Source organism: Drosophila sulfurigaster, chromosome 2L, assembly GCF_023558435.1.
Source record: "Drosophila sulfurigaster albostrigata strain 15112-1811.04 chromosome 2L, ASM2355843v2, whole genome shotgun sequence".
Taxonomy (NCBI): domain Eukaryota; kingdom Metazoa; phylum Arthropoda; class Insecta; order Diptera; family Drosophilidae; genus Drosophila; species Drosophila sulfurigaster.
Window position 1 is genome coordinate 25782289 of NC_084881.1, and position 23371 is coordinate 25805659.

General features: G+C 36.9%; 4 protein-coding genes across 4 annotated transcripts in view; 3 read left to right on the forward strand and 1 right to left on the reverse strand.

Annotated features, from left to right (window-relative positions):
• The first annotated feature begins 14 nt into the window (after positions 1-14).
• Positions 15-859, forward strand: LOC133847254 (uncharacterized). The gene has a single exon (XM_062282162.1). The coding sequence runs from the start codon at positions 148-150 to the stop codon at positions 523-525; it is 378 nt and encodes a 125-aa protein (XP_062138146.1). The 5' UTR covers positions 15-147; the 3' UTR covers positions 526-859.
• Positions 860-1830: 971 nt separating this feature from the next.
• LOC133850693 (protein rhomboid) lies at positions 1831-6243 on the reverse strand. The gene is made up of 4 exons (XM_062286855.1): positions 5909-6243; positions 2707-2850; positions 2460-2639; positions 1831-2363 (listed from the first exon to the last, which is right to left on the reverse strand). The coding sequence occupies exons 1-4, from the start codon at positions 6086-6088 to the stop codon at positions 2091-2093; spliced, it is 777 nt and encodes a 258-aa protein (XP_062142839.1). The 5' UTR covers positions 6089-6243; the 3' UTR covers positions 1831-2090.
• Positions 6244-10780: 4537 nt separating this feature from the next.
• On the forward strand, positions 10781-13905 carry LOC133846994 (gustatory and pheromone receptor 33a). Its single transcript, XM_062281705.1, has 5 exons — positions 10781-11137; positions 11192-11628; positions 12377-12763; positions 12839-13304; positions 13642-13905. Exons 1-5 carry the CDS (start codon positions 11108-11110, stop codon positions 13726-13728), a joined length of 1407 nt encoding a protein of 468 aa, XP_062137689.1. The 5' UTR covers positions 10781-11107; the 3' UTR covers positions 13729-13905.
• Positions 13906-17252: 3347 nt separating this feature from the next.
• LOC133836833 (probable G-protein coupled receptor CG31760) overlaps positions 17253-23371 on the forward strand; it is a 38514-nt gene continuing 32395 nt past the window's right edge. The window contains exons 1-2 of the mRNA XM_062267424.1: positions 17253-17355; positions 20583-21003. The gene's annotated coding sequence lies outside the window, so the exon portion shown is untranslated. The remainder of the gene's footprint in view (positions 17356-20582; positions 21004-23371) is intronic.

Here is a 23371-nt window from a genome sequence, read left to right on the forward strand (position 1 = left end):
CGTTGACAAGTGTTAAACCCAAAGGCACAACGGTAACTACAACCATAACAACAGCAATTGCTAAGCCAACAGCAGCAGCAACAACAACAACAACAACATCGACGACGACAGCAGCAACTGTTGGCAGTTCAATGCGTCCATTTTTTAATGTCACCGTTCGACACATTGCCCTTCATGAACGCCAGCTATGAGGTGCGACCGCATATGTTGCAACCACAACAGCAGCAGCAGCAATTGTTGGAGTTGCAACAGCGACCGCAGCAATTCCATCATTATCAGCACGCGCCCAGTAGCAGCAGCAGCATCACAACAACAAAACCGACAACAACTACAGCAGCAACAGATGCAAGTGTTGTTGTTGGGGGCGAGAGTTTAATGGATGCCACGGGTATGCTAAAATTAGCTGGATGCAACATTTATGGTCGCATGTATCGCGTCGGTCGCATTATAGTCGAATTATCCAATCAATGCCTGGAATGCAAATGCACCGAGGTGGGCGTCAAGTGTGGCCCACTAGACTGTTAATTTAAGATCCCCCCGCACCCCTTCGCAGCCAGCCAGCACCCCGCCTAGAGCCTTGGTAAGTCTGTATGTGTATGTTTGTGCCGTTGTATGCTTGTGTTTTTGTATGCGTGTCTGTGTCTGTGTTTGTGTTTGGCCAAGTTCTCAACCCCCCGCTGCTTAGTTTATGCATTTAACATTTTAGTGAGACGGCGGCAAACGCAAGATTTAGATTTAGATTTAGTTAGTACTTATTTTAGGGGGAAAACATCAGCTCTAAGTTGTATTATAGACTCTTAATATTTAATTTTTAATTTTACACTAATTCGCATGCATTTAATTTAATTTAATTTAATTTATAGTATGCTCTCCACATTGAGTTTGCATACATTCTAATTTTTAAATCATAATTTTAGTTTTATTTTATCAATAAAAATTACATTAACAATGAGTTGCTTTTTATTTTGTTTAATTTTTTTATTTTCTATTTATTTTTATACCCCTTACCCATAGTGTTCACGAAAGGTATGTAACAGGCAGAAGGAGGCATCTTAAACCCCATGAAGTATATATTCTTGATCAACAACGAAATGATATAGCCATGTCCGTCTGTCAGTCTGTCCGTCCGTCTGTCTGTCTGTCTTACAATCTGGTATATTTTACACTCTTTGGTATATTTTCTATATACTATATATATCCTATATTATATCTATATACTATATATATCCTTTCGTACATTTTTCAGTATTTTAGCGATATATTCATTTGGTATATTTTTAAACTAATACCACACCGTTTTGCATCTCCAACCCCGTACAAAATATATCCTTTGATATCATTTTAGTATTTTTGTGGTATATTAATTTGGCATATTTAAAATTAATACTGCACCGTTTTGATTTTACTTACAATGAGAGTCATCTCCGACCCCATAACAAATATAGCCTTGAGTATATTTTTAGTATTTCTTAGTATATTAATGTGGTATATTTTAAAATTAATACCGCACTGTTTTCCTTTTACTCAGAATGGGTAGCAGGTTTCTCACAGGCGAGAATATTCGAATGTAGATTTGGTACTTGTTTGTTTGCAATTTATAATTTTACAATAGTATATTTTTATTGCCTAATCGAAAATGTCACCAGTGAATGCATTTCTAATTTGTATGCGAACAAAATTAAAATGCACACGTGTCCCAATGTCGATAATAGCGATTCAATTTCGTTTAATATGTCTATATAAATATTTAATTAGCTATTGAACGTTTACCGAGAATTTGTGCACAATTAGTTGTGCATTTGGGACAATGTCGTGAAATTAAAAAATCCATTTAAAAGTGTAAAAAATAACATTTATTCAAACAGTTTGAGTATAACGAAAAATATAATTATGTATAACCTTACAAGTAGGTGGCCATAAAAATCACTTGCGACAGCCAAAACAAATAAATTGTATAATAATTTAAATAGAGATAGGAGAGAAAGAAAGAATAATGATGTACTTTGCTTTATCCGGCGACTCGTATGGAATTCGTAATTACGTAAGTCTAATTTAAAGCTGATAACGGAGTGTGTGGAATTATTTAGTTATTACGCATATTGAGTGCCCCAAAAATGCCAAGTTGTCGAAGCCGAAGTTGATGTTGAGGATGTTGACATCGACTTCTTTCGAAGAAGGCGTCGATATGCCAAATACCCAACCATTAAACCCGCGATAACGCCACCAAGATGTGCCTCGAGACTAATGCGGGGATTGCGATTGTGATTGATGCAAAAATGAAATGCGGTGAATGCCGCATCGCACATCAACAATATCAAGATCACTGCAATGCGCACATAACGATGCGACAATTGTTTAAAATTCTACAATGAAAACGAAAATGAAAACGAAAAATGATTAACTCATGGGTAAATTTAAATTGCGGTTTTGCAATTTCGAATTGGTTACACTTGACTGACCAAAACCAGGTGGGGCACATGACTGCACAGCATCGCATAGACGCCCGCGGAGGCACCCAACAATAACAGCTCCGGCTGCAGCCAGGCATTGGCCAATGCCCCACAAATGCCACCCGCAATATAAACCACGGCCACACGCCAATGACCCTGCTCCAGTTCCAGCCAGACACCCACAAAGAACTGTCGACAAATTGAGTAGCATAACATAACCTAAAGACCTTAAAGACTTCGATGGGTGTTTACTCACCTGAAGACACATATTGATGGCCAGGTGCCAAGCATCCGCATGCAGCAGCATGTAGGTAAAGTATCGCCAATATTCATGCCGTGATTCCGGCCTATAGATGAGACGACGTTGCATGCATTGGTCGGCAATGTGATGCAGCGATATCTGCAAAAGAAAAAGAAGAGTAGGCGACGTTGGACTAACAAATGGATCGACAAATGTGAGCGGATTTATTAAATGAAAGAATGGAAAATCATAATTATCTAAATAATACAATTATGCAGTTGAAACGCAGCCTAAATTTAATATTGGAAAGTCCTTAAAATAATGCAAAATGACACAAGAAATAATTTTAATTCATAATTTTAATTCATAATTTAATATAGAAGTCATTTAATTTAGTTATTGAACTACCAATAAACGTAGTTCAATAACTTTATTGAACAAAAATTTAAATTTACAATATACATTTCATTTTATATGATTGATATATTCGGCTTGGCGAAACTATATTAGTCATAATGACATTGACATAATGTCATTAACATTCCTTCCAACTCAAGCAAAAATGAACTAGCCCAAAATGTTAAGACAGCAAAGTTTAAATTGAACTTTACTGCTTATTTTTTTTGCCACAGTAGTATGCAGATTATTTTAGCTAAAATTTTATACTATTCATCTAACTTTATTTAATGGAAATTACTTCAAGTTCCTCTTGCAAATTGCATTTAAATGTATTTATTTGTCAAGGCAACTCTATTTCAAATTTAAATTTAAACCCTAATGCATATAAATTTTTAATTTCCTTATATACAATTTATATTTCATTAGTGAATTTATTTAACCATTTAATTTCATATTAAAAACCTCTTTGATATCTAGTTAAAAACAAGCAGAAACCTTTTAAAATGCATTTACATTTAGTAAACCATTTAATACCTATTAAAAAACACTACTGAAGTTTATTTAAAAAGAAGTAGAGGCACGTAATTCAGTCCAACTAAACTCACTAATTATCTCACTGCGCTTCACTCTAATAAACTCAACGCCTTGCTGCACAGTGTCATCGATCAAAAAAGCATAGTAAATAAAAAAAAATGGAGGGAAGTAAATGATGGCAAGCAGCAATCTGTCACTTTCGCTCAGCGGCCAAGTGTGAGACATCCCGAAGTGTGTGAGTGCCAAGAGCTGCCACACAAAAGCGTTGCAGCAGCCAGCTAGAAGCAGAGCTGTCAGCGACAGCATTTTGCGATTCTTGAGGCAGCGACAAGACCAAAATCAGTGGCAGCATGCATCACACCAAATATGACAAATGCCAGTTGCAACATTTTAACGCGACAACAGCAACAACAACGATAACAACGACAACGCTGACTAAAATGGCAATAAACTCAAGACACGTCGATTGTGATTGGAATTGGGATTGAGATTGTGATTGTGATTGAGATTCGAGTGCGAGATTGTGTAATGTGGAATGAATATCGCTTTTGTGGGCTGAGGCTGGGCTTTCAATTAACAATAGCAAACAATTACACGACGCTGACAATTAACAATGATCTCTGCATTACTCTGCGTCTTAGTTGGCAAATATTTCACATATTAAACGTGCCACAAAATGGGTCGCCGCATAAGTTGGGGGAGGCAACAGCCACAGATACAGCTTCAGATACAGATACAGATACAGATACAGATACAGATACAGATACAGATACAGATACAGATACAGATACAGATACAGATACAGATACAGATACAGATACAGATACAGATACAGATACAGATACAGATACAGATACAGATACAGATACAGATACAGATACAGATACAGATACAGATACAGATACAGATACAGATACAGATACAGATACAGATACAGATACAGATACAGATACAGATACAGATACAGATACAGATACAGATACAGATACAGATACAGATACAGATACAGATACAGATACAGATACAGATACAGATACAGATACAGATACAGATACAGATACAGATACAGATACAGATACAGATACAGATACAGATACAGATACAGATACAGATACAGATACAGATACAGATACAGATACAGATACAGATACAGATACAGATACAGATACAGATACAGATACAGATACAGATGCACAACACTTGTGTGTCTTCCTCCAGCCAGGTGAAGTGAGTGCGTGAGTGCATTACATGAATGAGTGGTAAAGTGGGTGTAAGTTGCTGCTGCACGTTGCAAATCCACAAACCAAAGCACTTGTTGGCAGCTGCAATGAATTGGAACAGCGTTGCGTCAAGGGAGGCAAAGATACTTTATGTGTAATGTGAAATCATTGCATTAACAGCTTCCATTTGTAATGTTGCCAACTCAATTATGGTTCACATTAATTTTCACACATTTAAGAAGGAAATTTAATAGATAAATAATTTTAAATAATTTAATTAATTTCAGATTGAATTCCTAATTTCATTTGGATTAAAACACATGGCTTTTAGCTGTTACAATTCAGTAGCAACAACTTCCGCTTTTATTTCATTTCATTTATTCTCATCGATTAACAATTGACGCAACAAAGTTGTTCTTAGTTTAACAGAAGCTGAGTCAAGTGCATGAGTCTACCGCCGCATTTAACACACGTAATTAACTGCATCACTAATTGTGTTTGAACTTTATCTTTTTCTATTAAAAACTTGCACCTTTCAAGAATTTCCTTATAAAATGACTCAAATCACTTTTCAACACATGTTGATTCGGACCGCAGGAAGTACAGTGACCTCAAAATCATATGTATTTATATAAATCTTTCAAGTTCAGATAAGTAATACATGCTGAATGTTGCCATCGCACAACAGCTGATAAGTGTACGAAATTTGTTTCGAACATAAATCGAATTCAGTTCAATTTATTTCGTACTCAAAAAAAGTCTTTCACTGCCGAAAATGAGCCAAAGTAAAAATCGCCAATAAATAAACAAATTCGAGTCGAGAATAAGTAAACAAAATGAAAATTAAAAGTAAAAGTATTTATTAACCGCAAGTGGCGTTAGAATATGCACAGAAGTTTCCCATGAAATGCGAACAAAAGCAAACAAAAGCGAAAAGTCTCGCCGCGAGACAGATACACAAAAAAATAATATTTGGCACACATCATGTATACGTCACGTTTGCCCTGGCCACTGACTGGCAGCCAAGACAGCGAAATATGGAGCAAATGCATGGAAAAAGCTACCTGCACAAAGCACATCAATAATATGAACCAGGGCACACGCCATTGGCGATGTCGTCGATCCATTGTCAGGTCATCAATGAATATTTTTTGCAACGGTGCAACGCGCGGCGTCAACATTGCTGGCAACAACAGCCGCGCATCCTTTGTGTCCTTGTTACTATCAATGCGAGGCAATGACATTATGGCACACACACACACAAACACACGCACACAACTTTAACTCAACACAATGCGAAATTCTTAAGCAAAACAACAGAGTAGAACAAAACACAGCCAACAGCAAGCAGCCATCGAGCAACGACCAACGAACGACAAACGTCTGATGCGTAAAGCGCTTAACCCGCGACTATACAATATACACTACGAATGCTTCCAAATCAGCGCAGACCTCTCCAGCATTGTGTTTGTTGTTGTTCTTGCTCACTTTGTTTGCCTTAGCTCGCGCACGCATCGGAATCGAATCCATTGATCGTTGCTTGATCTTTTATATGCTTGAGCGCCAGTAAAAATAATGTTGCATACTTTCGGGCTGTTGCTTTAAAGTCTGCAGTTTGGTTTGTGACTTGGCTAGCTGAATGTACGCAAAACTTTGAGAAGATAACGTGCTTAATATTATTATAAAAATTGATAAGATCGACCCCAAAACAGCCATTCTAAGCGACCCTTAAGCGATACTTTTATATTTAACTTAAATTGATAAGAAAGAGCATCAAAAAAAAACAGATGACATGGCACTGTTTTTGTGAACAACAACTGAAAATGAAAAATTGCAAAAATTCTTTTAGCATTTTTGCTTGCTTGTAAAATGGAAGAAATGCAAGAAGCGAAGCAGATATAAATATGCAGCAAGCATTTCACAGTCCGTTGACATCCATAATATCTTACATTGCTGAGAAGGTAAATAAGATATGAAATGTAAAATGAATTCTTGTCGAAATGTTTGTTGAATTGAAATTGGATAAAAGTGCTAATAAAATGCCCAAACTGCATTTGAATAAGAGATATTGAACTGCAATGCTGACGGCAGCACATCCTTGGCATTTGACATTTACCAAAATCAACAAATTGACAGCGAGTTGTTGCATTGCTAACTAAACTTGCAGCAGTAGCAGCAACAACAATCCAAAACAGAAGTCAAAATGTTTACACGAAAAACTTGTCGTTTGTCGTCGCCAACGACATCGTGGCGTGGTGAAAAGCTTTCTCTCTCTCGTTCTCTCTCTCTATGCTCAAGTCTTTCTCTCTGATACGCTCAGTGGGGCAGGACACGTGGCCAGGATGTGGTGCGCTGTGGTGTGGGCAGCGCCTGTCAGCACCGAGTGGCGTCGTTTATGAATGGCTTTCAATGAAATATTTATGTAAGAAGCCATTAAAACCGCTAGAGAGACCAAAACAAACGGCACGAATAATTATCTTGGGTCACTCACTCAGCAATTGAGCGTTGAGCGTTAAGTTCAGCAGGAAGAAAAGGATAGAGCAAATCAGATATATACATAAACTTTTGTCGGGGCGGGGCGGGGAGAGAAACACAAGAAACTCACTTTGACTCGCAACTTAACGCAGACACGCACAAAGTCATTAAGGGGCACCTAACTCAAGACTACGTGCCACAACATTTTCCAGAGGTCCAGAAAGAGCAGAGCTGCAGAGACTACAACAAATGGCCCGAAAAAACCTTGTAAAATGAAGCTGCTTAGTTGATAAGGCCAAAAAGCCAGCCAGCCAGTCAGCCAGCCAGCTAGACAAATCTTATCTCGGTTAATACGCCAGTGTGAACTGCGTGGCTTATTCACTTGACTAGCCTCCAGTCCCTCTCAGGCCATGCGACAGTAAAGCGATGCCTGCGGCTTAAGGCGCAGCTTTAATGCGCTGCAGCAGCTTTGAATGTGAAAGCTGCTTGATATGCTTAAAGCAAATCATGTTTTGCAATGGTGCGAATAGCTCAATCTTTGGAAAGTTTGTCGAATAATTCACACAGTTTAAGTAAGAAATGAAAAACGGTTTAAGATGATGTGTATAACTTTAATATACTTTGAAAGTTTCATCTACCTTTTAGGCTTTGCTGAAATTATAAGCAAAACTTTCATATAGTTTGACAACTTTAAGTAGCTTTTTAGCTTTACAAATAACTCCTTCATTATATGAAATAGGCTTTGTTGAAAATTCAACTACATCTTAATATAATTTTAAAGCTATAGACAGATTAAAACTTCGCATGCAACTAGTTGTAATATAACATACAGTACATTTTTAATCTACCTTGAAAGCTTTAGACAAACATCTCGGTATTAGTATACAGTACAACATTAATACAACTTTGAAAGTTTTAAGTAGCTTTTAAGCTTCAAGTCAGCTAGCTGTTAATATAACATAATTTTTGTTAAAGTTACGGGAACGATGTGAATTTAATTTACTGAGCTTTTGAGCTTCACAAACAACTAGAAGTTTATAGTAGACTTTTTTAAATTATAACAACAACTTTAATATGCTTTGAAAGCTTAGAGTAGCTTTCACAAACAACTAGTTGTTAATCTAAAGTAAACTTTTTTGAAGCTATGGTATAAGTGATTGAAAGCTTGCAAACTACGTTAGTCCTTTTAGAAAACTATCCTAATCTCAGTTGAAATCAAACCTCATCAAGTTAACTCGCAAAATGATTGCAGACAATTTTCGACTGCAAACCCTGGACCCATAATTTCCAACATGTTCAATTACAAGTAAAGTGTTAGCTCAACTGTAAAAAGGAAATACTCTGGTGCCATAATAAGAGTTTATGGCCTAAGGCCGCATCAACTTGATTTCTGGCACACAGCAAACCAAACATACTCTCTAATTGTGGGCCAGAAAAGAGGAAAAAAAATGCAAAGGAAAGGGCAAAATGTGCCCACAGTTTCGGTCCGGAGAAGGACTTGTAATTTTAGGCCAGGCAAAGAAACGTTTAGGCAAATCTTTGCGCAAAAATCTTGAGCAAACAAACTCATTACCGACCCGGAGTGCCACACACACACACACAGCATAGAGTGGGCAAAGTAGGCGGGGCTGGCAGTTGATTGAGTGACTGACTGACTGACTAGCTGACTGAAATGCCGTCACTTGGGATAAACTTAGTAAAGGGGGAAGGGGCGAAGTCAAGGCGTGGCAATGCGTAGCGGCCTATTGCGGTTACAGTTTATGACCGCCATTTTATTGATACCGCCAGTGGGAGCACATAAAGGACTTCCCTGTAGTCCCCCCCTGGAGAAGCGAAGCACTCCACAGAATATTCGACTATAAAGCGCAGCGACTAGTTGGCTAGAAAACGGGGCGTGTTTATTACCGGATATGTATCTGCAATGCAATAACAATAACGAGAAGAAGTATACTAAACTAATGCGCTTGTAAAATTACAATAAGCAGGCAGGCAGGCAGCATGCAGCCCAAAAAAGGGAAGCTATCAAAATTTAAAGACAGCAGCAGAAATGATAAAGCCGCTTAGACTTTGCGTCAGATAAATCTATTTAAGAATTTTTTGGGGACGAGGCGGGACTTGCCTAGTCAAATATGTAAGCAAGTATTACCCAAGTGCCATTACAGTTAGTTATGTGCGTAAGTGTGTGTGCGAGTGTGAGTGTGAGTGTGTGTGTGACAATGTGTGTGCAGCCTGCAGAGACATGAGCTTCAAAGCTGCTTGTTTATTCGGTGCGAGCAAAACATGTGTGTGAGAGACTATATACACACATATTTGTAGCTATACACATACATAAAAATATATATGTATATATGTATGTATGTGCATGTGTGTGTGTGCGTGTTTGGTGTGCTGTGCGTGCCTCAGTTGCAAACTCAATTATTAACTATGCGAGGCAAAAGGCAACACCTTCAACTTGCCCGTCGTCGTGTTAGCATCCATAAGTAACTTCCTCTTTCCTCTCTCGCTCTCTCTCTCTCTATCTCTCTCACTTTGTCGCACTTACTCTTTCAGCCAACCTCATAGCTATTTTGTATCTCTTTCTATGCCGCCACACACACTCGGTGCGAGGCTTAGAGCATCCGTCAACTCGAGGGAAATTTGCATTTTATCATCCATGTGTCGGCCTTAATGCTGCAAGGGGCTTTGCTTTTAATTGGTTTTCTTAGCAGTCGATGCTTGCTGTTTTAGTTGTTGTAATTATGCTTTTGCTTTTGCTGTTGCTAGTTGTAGTTGTTAATTTGGCTGAAAGCCGACAAAGACGACAGACTCTGCAAACGTGGCACTAACTTATAATTGTTTAATTAGCAAGTAAAATACGGTGAAAATATGTGGAAATTATTAGATCGAGCTCATCTCTGAGCGCAGCACACGCAGTGCGCGTAAATTGGTTAAAATGCCGCTTAATGGTTTGATACAACAATGCAAGTAGACCTAAAGTGTATCTAAATAATTCTTGGGGAGAATGTAAGCCGTCAAATTGAGTTAGACTCGCGACTTGAGCAGGCATCAAAGGACTCTTAAACGGTAGAAGTAAAAGCCTTAAGAGTGAATGCTTTAAAGTTGACTATAAATAAACGTTTAAGTATTAACAAGTAAGATATCTACACTCGAGTGTGCTCAACTGTGAGATACCCGCTACTCATTTTGAATGAAAGAAATGCGGTGCGGTATTAATTTGAAAATATACCCAAAAAATAAATATCTTAAATTTAGGGAATTCAAGAATTCTTCATCAAACAACATTAGTTTCCTACGACCCCCAAATATATTTATTAAATACTATAATTTTCTTTCTAATTTCTACATTTCAATTTCAATCCTTCACTTCTATTTTGTAGTTGTCACCCTCAATATTTTATATGTATTAAAATCTACTTACTTACTAATTCCTCATAATCCAATACTTACTAATTAACATATATTTCTATCCTTCACTTCTACTTTCCAGTTGTTCCCACAACATTTCGCTCAGTGCACACTTGCTTGTTCACATTTAATAAACTAAAAGCATTGACAGCGACCCCCTAAACGGTTTTCGGAGGGGAAGGCGAAGCGTAACTCCGAAGATATTTATCTTAAACATATGCGCATTATACACACAATGAAACCGTTTTTATTATGCCCACAACCCATACAAAAATATCGAGTAAATATGGAAACCCTTTTGGCCCAGTCAATTTAGTTAAACATTCGAGCCGCATCGAGTCAGTTATTACACGGAAAACAAGTTGAACCACAAAGCAGTCAAAATGATACAAATTATGAACTGGCTTTCCATGGTAAATTCAATTAATTCAATATAATTGTGAAATTCTAAATTATATCTCTTTTAGGCCATTGGCTTGATACCCTTGAATCGTCAGCAATTGCAATCGAATTTTCTGGTGGATTACGTGATGATGGTTTTGGTGCCGTGTCTTTATCTCATTGCATATTTCGGGATTATTTTGATGCAACGCTTTGGTCTTGCTTTTCTCGATGCTTGCAACAGCGTTTGTCGCCTGAGCAACAATCTCTTTATGCATCTCGGTGCATTTCTCTATGTGACCATCTTTGTGATGAGTTTGTATCGTCGCAAGCAGTTCTTTGTGGATTTCGAAACACATCTCGCCGAGATCGATGTCGTCATCCAAAAGTGTCGCCAAGTTGCTGATCTTGATAAATCGCGTGTCAAAGCGGTCAAGCATAGTGTTGCTTATCACTTCACCTGGCTCTTTGTTTTTGGCGTCTTCATTTTTGCCTTGTACTACGATGCAAGCGCTTTGTATGGGTGAGTAAGGTTTGGGATTATTTCATTAATTAACATAGTTATTGCTATGAAGGGAAGAAGTTAAGGGGGCGAGGTATTTGAAGTGGGAATCAATAAACCAAATTAGACCTACTAAAAATGTACAGAAATTCATTTATTTCTGTAGTAAAGTAAGGGCATTATTAGAGTTAATATTATCATATATAGAGTAAAGTAAAGGTATAATTAGAGTTCATATTATCATTATTATAGAGAGACAAAAGTAGACTTTTAGTTATACTTAAGTGTTGAATTTAATTTGTTGACACGTTTCGTAATTTTTTTGAAATGCATTTTCGTATATAATGATTTCTTGAGATTTATATATTAAATTAAATACAATCATTATTTCAAGAGATACATTTGACATATTTAAATTAAGTTGATATATTTAAATTAAAATAAATAGAGTCACATTTGTTATGAGATACATTTGAACTATACAAAAACTTACAGCGATTAATATTGCGGCTCATAATAGCACGATGTAATTGAGAATCAATCAGTAAGTAAAAAATTTCAATTAAGATTATATTTTGAATACTCACAATATATCATAAGCCTTAAATATGCACCATTTCAAATAAGCAACTAGTATTAAAATATTTTGCCCACTCAAAGTCAACTTTGGCCATGATTAAGTCAAGCTATAAATCATAGAAAATTCCAAGCTACTACTTCTATATGCTCCGTCATTCCCCTTCATGTCAATCTTCTTTATTTTTTGCAGCACCTTCGGCGAGTATGCGATAATACCATTCATGGTATCGAGTTTTCCATATCTGGCTGGCAGCATCATTCAAGGGGAATTCATCTATCATGTGTCTGTCATTTCGAATCGCTTTGAGCAAATTAACACGCTATTCGAGAAAATTAACCAGGAGGCACGTCGTCGGCATGCTCCAATCCAAGTGTTCGACATCGAGAGCGAGGGCAAGAAGCAGGAGCGGAAATCGGCAGTAATGGCAACCAAAACAGCATTTGGCATTGAGCAAAAACTGGCCGATGAAATGAAACGTCAAAAGTCGCCGCATGAGGATGAGGACGAGATGAATACCAGCGATGAGGAGGACGATGATATTTTTGATTACAATGATACCAATACCGAGAACACTGAGTAAGCAACGTGCTTAGCTTTCATCTTCCTTTCCCCCACTTTTTACTCGTTTATCTCTCTTTGTGTGCATTTTAGGAGCACCTCGGAGACCAATTTGCCGGATCTGTTTAAGCTGCACGACAAAATCCTCTCGCTGAGTGTGCTGACCAATGGCGAATTTGGACCGCAATGCGTTCCCTATATGGCGGCCTGTTTTGTGGTCAGCATTTTTGGCATATTCCTCGAGACCAAGGTCAATTTCATTGTGGGCGGCAAGAGTCCAGTGCTCGACTACATGACTTACTTGTATGTCATCTGGAGCATCACCACAATGGTTGTGGCTTATATTGTGCTGCGTCTCTGCTGCAATGCCAACAATCACTCGAAGCAATCGGCCATGATTGTGCACGAGATCATGCAGAAGAAGCCAGCTTTTATGCTCAGCAACGATCTCTTCTACAACAAGATGAAATCTTTTACTCTACAATTCCTTCATTGGGAAGGATACTTTCAGTTCAATGGCATCGGACTCTTTGCCCTCGACTACACATTCATTTTCTCGGTGAGTTTTGTATTGACAAATGTTGGCAATTTTTATATGTAACTGGCAGAAAAAGGCATTTTCTACACCATAAAGTAGAAAAGAAAAAGGAATCTTCTACCCCATAAAGTATATATATATGTATATATAGCCATGTCTGTCTGTCCATCTGTCCGGATAAAAGTTGTGGCAGTTATTTAACAAGCCCAATACAATCGGGTCTTAATTACTTTGGCCAACAATCTGGTATATTTTGTACTCCATGGTATATTTTGAATGTAGAACTCGAGCACCCTCAACTGTAGCTTTTTTACTTGTTTCATCAATACTACATATATTTTTTTGTATTTTTTTTCAGACTGTTAGCGCCGCCACATCGTATTTGATTGTGCTGCTGCAGTTTGACATGACGGCCATTCTTCGCAGCGAAGGTCTGATGACCTAAACGCGCGCTCTGCAAATTGAATTATTCGACACGTTCGGGCGATTTTTGCTACATTTTGCTTGCTTTTACTTTTTGCAAAACATTTTTAATAGCACAACAAAAAAGATTACCTGCACCACTTGGCATCGAATGCGAAATACGCTTTCAATCGATAGAGAAATTATTTCTTGTTTGAAATGTGAGTGAATCAACAAGTTTATAAAAAAAATATATTTACTACATATGTATATGTGTATGCATTAATAACTTTGTTGTAGTTCTTACTGTGGTGGCTTTGGAAGTAGTTTGATATGTGTTTAACATTTTTATGTTTATTCAAACTAAATTAATATTAATCTCATAAAATTTAATTAAAAACTAAATTAATATGTATAAATATTTTCTTATTCATTCATTTTCATTTAAATTTTATGAAGTGAATTTAGTTTAATAAAAGCGGAAGTAAAGCAAAGAACAATTTAAAGGTACCTTTAGATTATGTACCTATATTTTTTGTACATACGCTTTTATTAAACTAGTTTACCTTAATTTATTATAGTATCTTGCCCTTGGTTGTCTTATGAGTATTACTTATTCCCTTATTTTATTAAGTGCCTTTTACTTAAGATATGTTTCTCTAATTTTATTTTATCTGTTTGTTTGTTTTCTATTGAAATTGAATGTTCTCTTTAATCGAGTCCTTAATAATTTCTTAACCTGTACTCAACTTGTAAAACTGACAGGTTTTTTTTTAAATATTTTTTTACTTTTTTTTTTTCTATAATAGGGGTCTGAAATCTATTGAAAACTAAAGCCTTTCAGGCTCATTTTTTCATGCTAGGCATTTTTAGTTCAACTTTTTAGATTAATTATTTCTATGCTAGGCATTTTTAGTTTATCTGATATATAAAAACTCTGTAAAGCTGACTTAAGCAAGTGTATTTCGAGCTCTGCATGGTGCTGTTGTGCCGTTAATCACATCAGAGCCGTCATTGGCCAACACTTCGGCGGTTACAGCGGGCAGACAGCGGATGCCTAACACAATTTTATCAAATGTCAATTGGAAAACATGATTTGCCAGTCAGTCAGGCTCAAACATACACGAACCTCAGAGGCAGAGAGAGTGAGAGAGAGAGGAAGAATAACTAGGAAATCTCTGGAGGTGAAACAGTGAGAGTGTCAGTCAGGTAGAAGGAGGAGAAGGATGTGATGTGCCAACACTTTGTGGCTGGCAAACGGAAGCGGCAAAACGACAAAAAGAAGAAATAGAGTGAAAGAACATGGCGCAATTTCCGCTTTCAATCACGTTTAGCGCACTACGGAAATGTGTGTGAAATTCGCGCTCGATCTATACTAAGTTTTATACTGAATAAGTACATTATAGAGAAAGAGAGAGAGAGGCAGAGAGAATATACTATGTTTTATACTGAATAAGCACATTATAGATAGAGCGCGAGAATATTGCATTTTGTGATGGTTCACTCAATTTTGCAGGCCAACGCAGAAGCAGTCAATTAATTTTTCATTATAATGAAAGCGTGTCAAATAAAATTGATTTTCGTTGCTAGAAAGTTTTCGGTTCGCCGTGTGTGTGTGTGTGTGTGTGTGCGATGGACGCGTGACAAAATGAGGTTTATATTACAGACGCAGGATATGTTGGCCAAAACCATGTGTTACCATGTGTAGTCCTCGTCGACGAGGTCCGCCCACTTCGTTAAGTTTCCTCCACGTCCCGCCCTCCAGCTTGATTGCCATAAATCAATATGACGCGACGCCCAGCTCGTTTGCACACATGTCACACATGCCCAGGACAGGGCACTTTATAGTCGTCGCTGTTGCAGTTGCAGGAGATGGAGGTGGAGGTGGAGATGGAGGTGGAAGTAGAGATGGAGATGTTGTCACACTCTTGCCACACTTCCGCCCAGAGGTCTGGAGCTAGAGCAACAGGCCACACATTACCTGCAAATTACGTCAACTGTTTCTCGCTTCCTTTCTCGACTCGCTCGCCATCCTGACATATCCTGTGCTCTGCACAAACTAAATAAGCAACAACGTGACCAGCGAGCAGCCGGCAGGCAAAATGTCACAGCACTTTTAAGAGTTCATTTCGAATTGTAGCAAATTGTATTAACTACCAAACAGGCGCAGACAAACACACTCAGGAAGCAGCAGAAGGAGGAGGACCAAAACGAAGGAGGCAGGAAGATAGCAAGAGGTCCTCAGTTCGATGTTGAGGGCAAATGCCAACAGGTTGTTCTTTGAGTAATTGAAGCTAAAATGCAATGGCCAATCGAGCGTATACAAGCTGCCCTTCAATAGCTCATGAGTAGAGAGGGTGTGCAAGTGTGTGAGTATATGTGCAAGTGTGTGTGTGTAACGTTGTGAGTGTGTCAGTTTGAGTGTTGGCATGGACTCACACTCACACTCGTTTGGTTTACATAGCAACTGATAGCTCATTACGTTCGTCTCTTGTGGCATGAAGTCTGTATTATTATTATTTTGTGCACACAACAGTTGGGCCACATTTTCAAATAATCAGAATTCGTTGGAAACAATACAAGTCTAATGAAATTTAAATACTGTTCATTAAAAGAACAATACACTTACCAAGAATAACATTTTCTTGGTATATAAAATTAACAGCTTAACTAAATATTGGATTTTCTATTCTATTATATTTTATATGTACATACATACTCTATATATTTCTTATTTCTTATTTTCTTTGCTTAAAGTTTATTTAAACATTCATTTAAATTTATGTCTAGCAAACTTTTTATTCTATATATTCTAGATTATAATTTTACATACTTACTTTATGTATTTTTAATTTATTATTTTGTGTACTTTAAGTTTATTTGAAAACTCATTTTCATTTAATTCTAATTTCGGTACATTCTCTGTGTATTTATAAATTACAAGTTTCTGTAATTTAAGTTTCATTCAATTCTTATTTATTTAAAATTTAATTTTTCTTTTTAATTTTACTTTAAAGTTATGAATTGGTTATCTAAACACTGGAGTACTTTCAAATATTCATCTGTCAACAAGGTGGCAACGCTGGCTGTGGATGTCAGGCGAAAGCTTTTCGCTGGCATACACACTACAGGTGTTTGCACACATATAAGGCAAACAAATAACAGAGAGCGTCGTCGGCAGCAACAGGAAAACCCCATGGTGAGTTTCCCCAAAGCACATATAAAAAATCTATCCTTGAGAACAGACACGAGCACACACACACAGGCACACAGCCACGCACACAGACATTGAGTATACACCCTCGGCCAAGTGAAGGCAAATTGTGTGAGGACCTGCTGCTGCTGTTGTCGCTGTTGCTGCGGCTGCTGTTGCTGTTGCTGTTGCTGCTTCTTGCAAGCAAATCAAATCAAACTGATAACAAGCAACAACAACATCGAGCAGATTGCGTGAGAGCAGCAACAGCGTTCGCTCTGTAGCCGAAGGCCACACGAACACGAACCCGAAGCGTCAACGACGACGACGATGGCGGAACTTTTTTGTGAAGGCAACAAGGATATTGGAACAGTTCGTGGCGGAGTTGCGAGTGCGTTGGTTGTGCGATAAAGAACCAAACTGAGCAGTTAAAAGTTGAATTTTGAAACCGTGTACCGTATCTCAGTGTGTGTGTGTGTGTAGGTGTTTGTCTCTATGTGTGCGTGTGTGTGCGTGTGTGTGTTGTCGCTACTGCTGTCGAATTTTGTTGGAAAGAAAAGTGAAAGTTCTGCGGGCGGCGTCAATTTCATGGGAATTTAATTAACAGTTGGCCCTCAAAACGAAAAAGTGAAGCAGAAGCAACAACTAAATCACATACAAAATCTATTGAATGATTTTGTTGTAATTTGCGAGCTGCAGCTCAGCATTTAACGCAGTTGTAGCAGCCTTTTAGGCGCTGTTGAATAACAACAGCGAGATGCGCAAATGGCGCCGCGTGGGCGTCTGCCTACAAAATGTATTCGAAAACGAAAAAAAAAAAATAAATGTTCTGGCTTCTCCAGCACTTCGCACAACGTAATAGGGAAGAGCACTGAGAGATCTCCGAGATTTTATTTACAGGTTGTGTTCTTGTCGTAGTTATGGCCTTGCTGAAAGTAATAAAACGCGCTCTCTCTCCCAAACAATGTTTGTATAGAAAGCAGACAGAACGTAAGCGAGGCCAGCAGATAACATGGCTACAATTAATGCTGCACAACAAATTAATTGCTTTTTTGAGCACCTTGATAAATTTATATAACTCTGCGAAAGGGTTTCGAATTACAAGTTATTAAGTAAACCGGCAAAAGCAATATTAAAAATGTTCAACCTTTGCGAACCCTTTAAACGTTCTCAAAGTTGTCTTAATCTCTTAAAGCCCCGCTTGACGCCGAGTCAAAAGCAAAAGGCAATCACATGCCTTGTGATAAGCGTTGCAACAAGATGTGTCAAAAGGCGAAAAAGCGGAAACTTGCGAGGGAAGAAAACGCGAAAATCACAGCGACATCGTGTGTGCACTTGAGAGGTATTTAAACAGCGATTAGCGATGATAACCCCATAAAGGTCAGATTAAAAGCAGCGCAAAAATCAAAAATCTTTTCAGTAGCTTCAAAATAGCTAATCTAAATTCAGCTGAGCAGCTGAGAGCAAAAGAGATGCGAAGAAATCTGATAACAAAGCGCTGCAAAATGCTATTGCAGCATCGATGTTTAGTATTTATATTGTAATTAATTTCAGTTTGCAACTGAAAGTAGATAGTTTCCATTGTTTGTGTTCATTTATTGTGGTATTTAATTACATTAATAATGCAGAATACAAAGCACGTTCTTTTTAATTAAATTGTAGTTAGAATGTTGGTTTTATTGAATAGCACAACAAATTGGAAATACAGAAATCGAAATACGCTTCGATTAAACACAGATTCATAACGAGTGTTAATTCGATTTATTCTTCCTACTTTTCCTATTTAAATATGTTACATATATTTTTATACCCACTTTCGCTAAAACTTTCGCCACGCCCACTTCCACCCATGCGAATCGAATAAAATATAATAACTATTGTGTTGATGATTCAAAATTTGGTTGGAATTAGATAAAAGTTGTATAAGTTAAGACTTTTGGTATATTTTCCACTGTATATTTTCCACGGTATATATTCCATGGTATATTTTGGATGTCGGTATATTTTTAGTATTTTTGCGTTAGCAAGTTTGGTATATATTGCACTCTATGGTGTATTTTGAATATTGTACTAAATCAATATACCAAATTTAGCCTTTGGTATATGTTTGCGGTAATAATTAAAAATTAATACCACACTGTTTTGCTTTAATTTAAGCTGAGCAAAGTCGAGCACACTCGATTGTACCTTTCTTTTTTTCTTCTTTTCTTTCGTGCTCCGAACATTTGAACATAATTATAATTCTTGAGAATCCAAAACTTTGGAAATTCACCAAGTTTTTTTTATGACAATTATTTGCAACGCTTCGTTTTTCCCCTTATTTATCTTTTGTCTGTTAATGTTTGCTTTAGCTTATAAGATGTAAATTAAGTGCGAATTATTTTAGCAGTTGGAACAACATTTTCATTCTTTTTTAATACATTTAACTTTTTGTTTGGTCACGTTCTGTGCACCGTCGGCAATTTGTTTCCGCCCGCCAAGAGAGAGAAAGAGAGAGGGTGAGGGAGCGGGAGCGGGAGAGGGGAATGTGAATTAAATTTGTTTCGCATGCCAGACCATAAAATATTGTAATTAACTTTGCCCGCTGGCCAAATACTTTTATTGGCGACTGTGCGACGCGTTGCGTTAATGAGGCAACAGGTTACTACGTTTTATTAACAGCAGCAGCAACAGCAGCAGCAACAACAGCTTCAATTAAGCTCATTCCACAGTTCACAGCTAATAAATATTCATAAATATTTCTACTTAAACTGTGCAAATATTTGTCAAAAGGGAGTGAGAGGTAGGAGGGGAGAAAAGCAGGTAGCTGACAAGCGGTCAACATTTAAAACTTTTCACCAACTGTCAACTTTGGGGAGTGAAACTTTTTTTTTGGGGGGTTTTTGGGTGGTGTGCAAAACTTTGCAATTCATCCATTATTAACAGTAATGCGAAGACTGAGCGCAACTGATAGTTGGCCAACGATGCGTTTACTTATGACTGCCACTGTACCAAGTTGCTTATTAATTGCCAGCTTCAAGCCAAAACTTTGCTGCACAAAACAAAAAATCCGAAAATTCCTTTGAAAGCGGAAAGAGAAAACTTAGTTGCAGAGTTTGCTCTGTCACAGCAGCATAAATATTTAAAGAAGCTCATGTTAAAGTTTGTTGCGTTCTTTCCAGCTAATCAGCGGAACTTATTTGAAACGTTTGATTTATTAGTCTCTAGGAACTATTATAATAAGCTAAAAGTTTATCTCGACAAACTTTAATATCAACTCGAACATTTTACAAATTTTGCAGCTTTTTAAATGGAACGTTCAATCACATTAAGTATACGCCAAGGCTATATTTAAGTTGAATTCATCAGCGTAATCTCGAAATTAAACATTGGCTTTGCTAGCAAATACACAAAGCGCCATTTTGGTATTCTATTTATAATTCAAACGTGGCCGAAGATTTGAAGTAGAAAAATATGCAAGAAAAAATGCTAAAGGCGCACACAGGCTAAATATTTGCCTCCCGTATTTATGAAGTTTAAAAGCCAATAATAAACTACATAAATGCTACAAAATTCAATGGGCAAACAAAGGGCAAATTAACTTTACACACAAGACAACACACACACCAACACAGAAAGATACAGAAAGAGAGAGAGAAAGGAAGAGAAGCTGTGTTCACATGTCTCAAAAATTTAAATATTTCTACCCATATTTCGATCAATAGAATTGCGCAGCGGCAACAAATTGAATTATAACAGACAATAATAACAATATAAAATAAGAATGCAAAAACAACAAAACGAAACGAAGTGAAAGTGGAAGTGAAAGCCAAAAGCAATACGCAAAGTGAAGACGGAGACGGAGAGGCAGATGAAAAGGAGTGAGAAACGAGAGAGGAGTGAGTGCTAAGTGAATATAACGAAAACAAGAACGTTGTGCAAATACAATACAAATATATATATTCGAAATATACGCATAAAGATACTTATATAAGAGGCACATAAAAGCCCAGCGCATAGACACAACAAAACGATAAAACAAAAAGACAACAACAACAGCAGCAACAATAACAAAAAGCAGCACCAAGTGGTTGACTCTGTGAAGACGACAAGGCGGTAACATGATTTGATTCTTTTGCTAGAGAGGTAAGTCGTTCATCTTTACATTCCCCAACTTGCTATATATACTTTATACATATATTTCTCTGTGTTTACGAACAAACGGAGCATTCCTCACATGGCAAGCTCTGCAATTAAGACAAATTGAAGCATATAGACATTACTCCATGTTCACATAGCTGCCATATCTGATGCTCGCTTTGCAGCCATCAGCCATCAGTTAAACAGATTGCTCTTTTATCATTTAAACAAGAAAATATAGCCGAATTTCTTTTGCAAATATGCACAAAATACAAACATGTGTAGCTTCTAGTTGACAAATTCACTCAAGATATAACACATAAATTAGACTAGCAAATATTTCTTCTTCTCACTAAATTTTACCGAATCAAAATTCAATTCAATGCTGTGCTTCAATAGTTTGCTCGCACAAGAAAATAAAGCAGAATTTCTTTTGCTTTTAGTTGACAATTAACTTAACTAACTTAACATATAAATTATACAAAATAAAATGTTTATTTTTCTTAACTAAATTACTAAATCAATAGCAAAATTCAATTAAATGGGAATAACAATTGATTTAAACAAGAAAATATAGCTGAATATAGCTTTTTATGCTTCTAGTTAACAAATTTACTCAGAAAATAAAACATAATTTATAAAAGAATAATTTATTTTCAACAAATTTAAGTGAAAGCAAATTCAATTTAATTCTAGTTAACAATTTCACTCGAGCAATAACACATAAATTATATATATAAAAATGTATCTTCTAAAATCTAAAATCAAGCGAAAGCAAATTCAATTCAATCGCGTGTATTTAAACTGCGAAATTCAGTGGAAACTGATACGCAGAACGTGGTTCGCAGCATATGTTTAGCAAAAGGCGTTCATTTGTATATATTCCACATTATTATACATAATTGAATGCGCTAAATTATTTACTCACTGACTTGTGAAGCACTCGCTCGCTCACTCGCTGAGTTGCCCATTGGCCGTTGGCCTTTTTTGGGTCGCTTTTTACCTACACTTCCTCGTCCTCCACTTTAGCAGTTTCTGGGGGAGATGGAATGATGCTTTAAAGCCCCAATCGGTTAATAAAATGAAATGGCTTTAAGGCCGCAGCCAATTTCAAGGGCTGCCCATTTTCAGTCTAGGCGCAGCAGAAAAGTATGCTACATTTTTTTGCTATTTTTTTCTGCTTCGAGGAGATTGTGTTCATTCTCGATACGCTCACGTCGCTGTTTCTTTATGGGCTTTGCCCATTTTATTTATGCATATTTGCATAAATATCGATGTGCTCTCCGCACCATCCGTGTTCATTCACCTTAAATGCTTGAGACGAAACAACAACAGCAACAACAACAAGAATCGTTCTCTTAGTTTGCAATAGATGCAAATAATGCCTTGTGGTTTTGCTAAGAGTTTGGTGACCCTGGCGACCCTGGCGATGGGTTCAATCCCAATTCGCTGCGGTTACCTCGAGGTAGACCAGGTTCAAAGGGGTTTGCACATTTATGCTAATGTGTGGCATAATCAATGTGGCATGCCCCCATCAAATATTGATGCATTAAATGCGTCGCACAATTCGACAACATCTCAAATCATTTGTAAACGCAAACAATAACGAAAAACAGTTGCTATGTGAAATTCATTAAATTTATTTATTATTCACTTATTAATTGCAAAATCCAATTTGTAACAATTTCCCAAATGAAATTTAATATCTTTGTGTTGAGGGAGTCAACTAACTCATGTGGCCAACTGATTATTTGCAACGTTTGCATTATACAAATTCCATTTTAATCAAATTAAATACATAAATTATGTCTGTCAGCGTTGACAGCAGCAAAACAAATGAAACCGAGAATGTCAGAAATGAAATTAAACGCAACACAGGGGGCAAACACAGTGTGGCAAGTGTTGCATAAGTCACTCTGAATAGGCTGAAGACTGGCTGTTAGAATTATGAGGTGAATAAGTCGAGTACGAGTATGTTAAATGCAATAGAAATGAGAAATTTGGTAGACATATTTTATTACACAATATTTGTAATTTATGCATTGTATAATCTTAAATATACTCCTCACCTATAGGGTAGAAAAAAAAATAGAATATCAAGCTTAAGTTGAAAGCTAGATGGTCATATAATAATATTTAGCTTAAAACTTGATCAGATACAATATTGTAGAAGATATTGAAGAAATACTTTTGGCTGACAATCTAGTATATTTTATACTCTGTGGTATATTTTTAATTTAGTTCAACATAGACATACCAAATATATGCCCCATAGCCTATATATTATTATATTAGTATTTTGTGGTATATTTTAGGTTTATCTAAAAGAAATACTCTTGTATGATATACTTTTGGAAGACAATCTGGTATATTT

Excerpts from the sequence above, each read along its gene's own strand:
- LOC133847254 (XM_062282162.1), top strand. The coding sequence starts at position 148 with ATGTCACCGTTCGACACATTGCCCTTCATGAACGCCAGCTATGAGGTG.
- LOC133850693 (XM_062286855.1), bottom strand. The coding sequence starts at position 6,088 with ATGTCATTGCCTCGCATTGATAGTAACAAGGACACAAAGGATGCGCGG. Across the intron at positions 2,851-5,908 it reads TATTGATGTGCTTTGTGCAG|ATATCGCTGCATCACATTGC; the intron begins GTAGCTTTTTCC and ends TTTCTTTTGCAG. Across the intron at positions 2,640-2,706 it reads CCATCAATATGTGTCTTCAG|TTCTTTGTGGGTGTCTGGCT; the intron begins GTGAGTAAACAC and ends ATTTGTCGACAG.
- LOC133846994 (XM_062281705.1), top strand. The coding sequence starts at position 11,108 with ATGATACAAATTATGAACTGGCTTTCCATG. Across the intron at positions 11,629-12,376 it reads GATGCAAGCGCTTTGTATGG|CACCTTCGGCGAGTATGCGA; the intron begins GTGAGTAAGGTT and ends TATTTTTTGCAG. Across the intron at positions 13,305-13,641 it reads ACTACACATTCATTTTCTCG|ACTGTTAGCGCCGCCACATC; the intron begins GTGAGTTTTGTA and ends ATTTTTTTTCAG.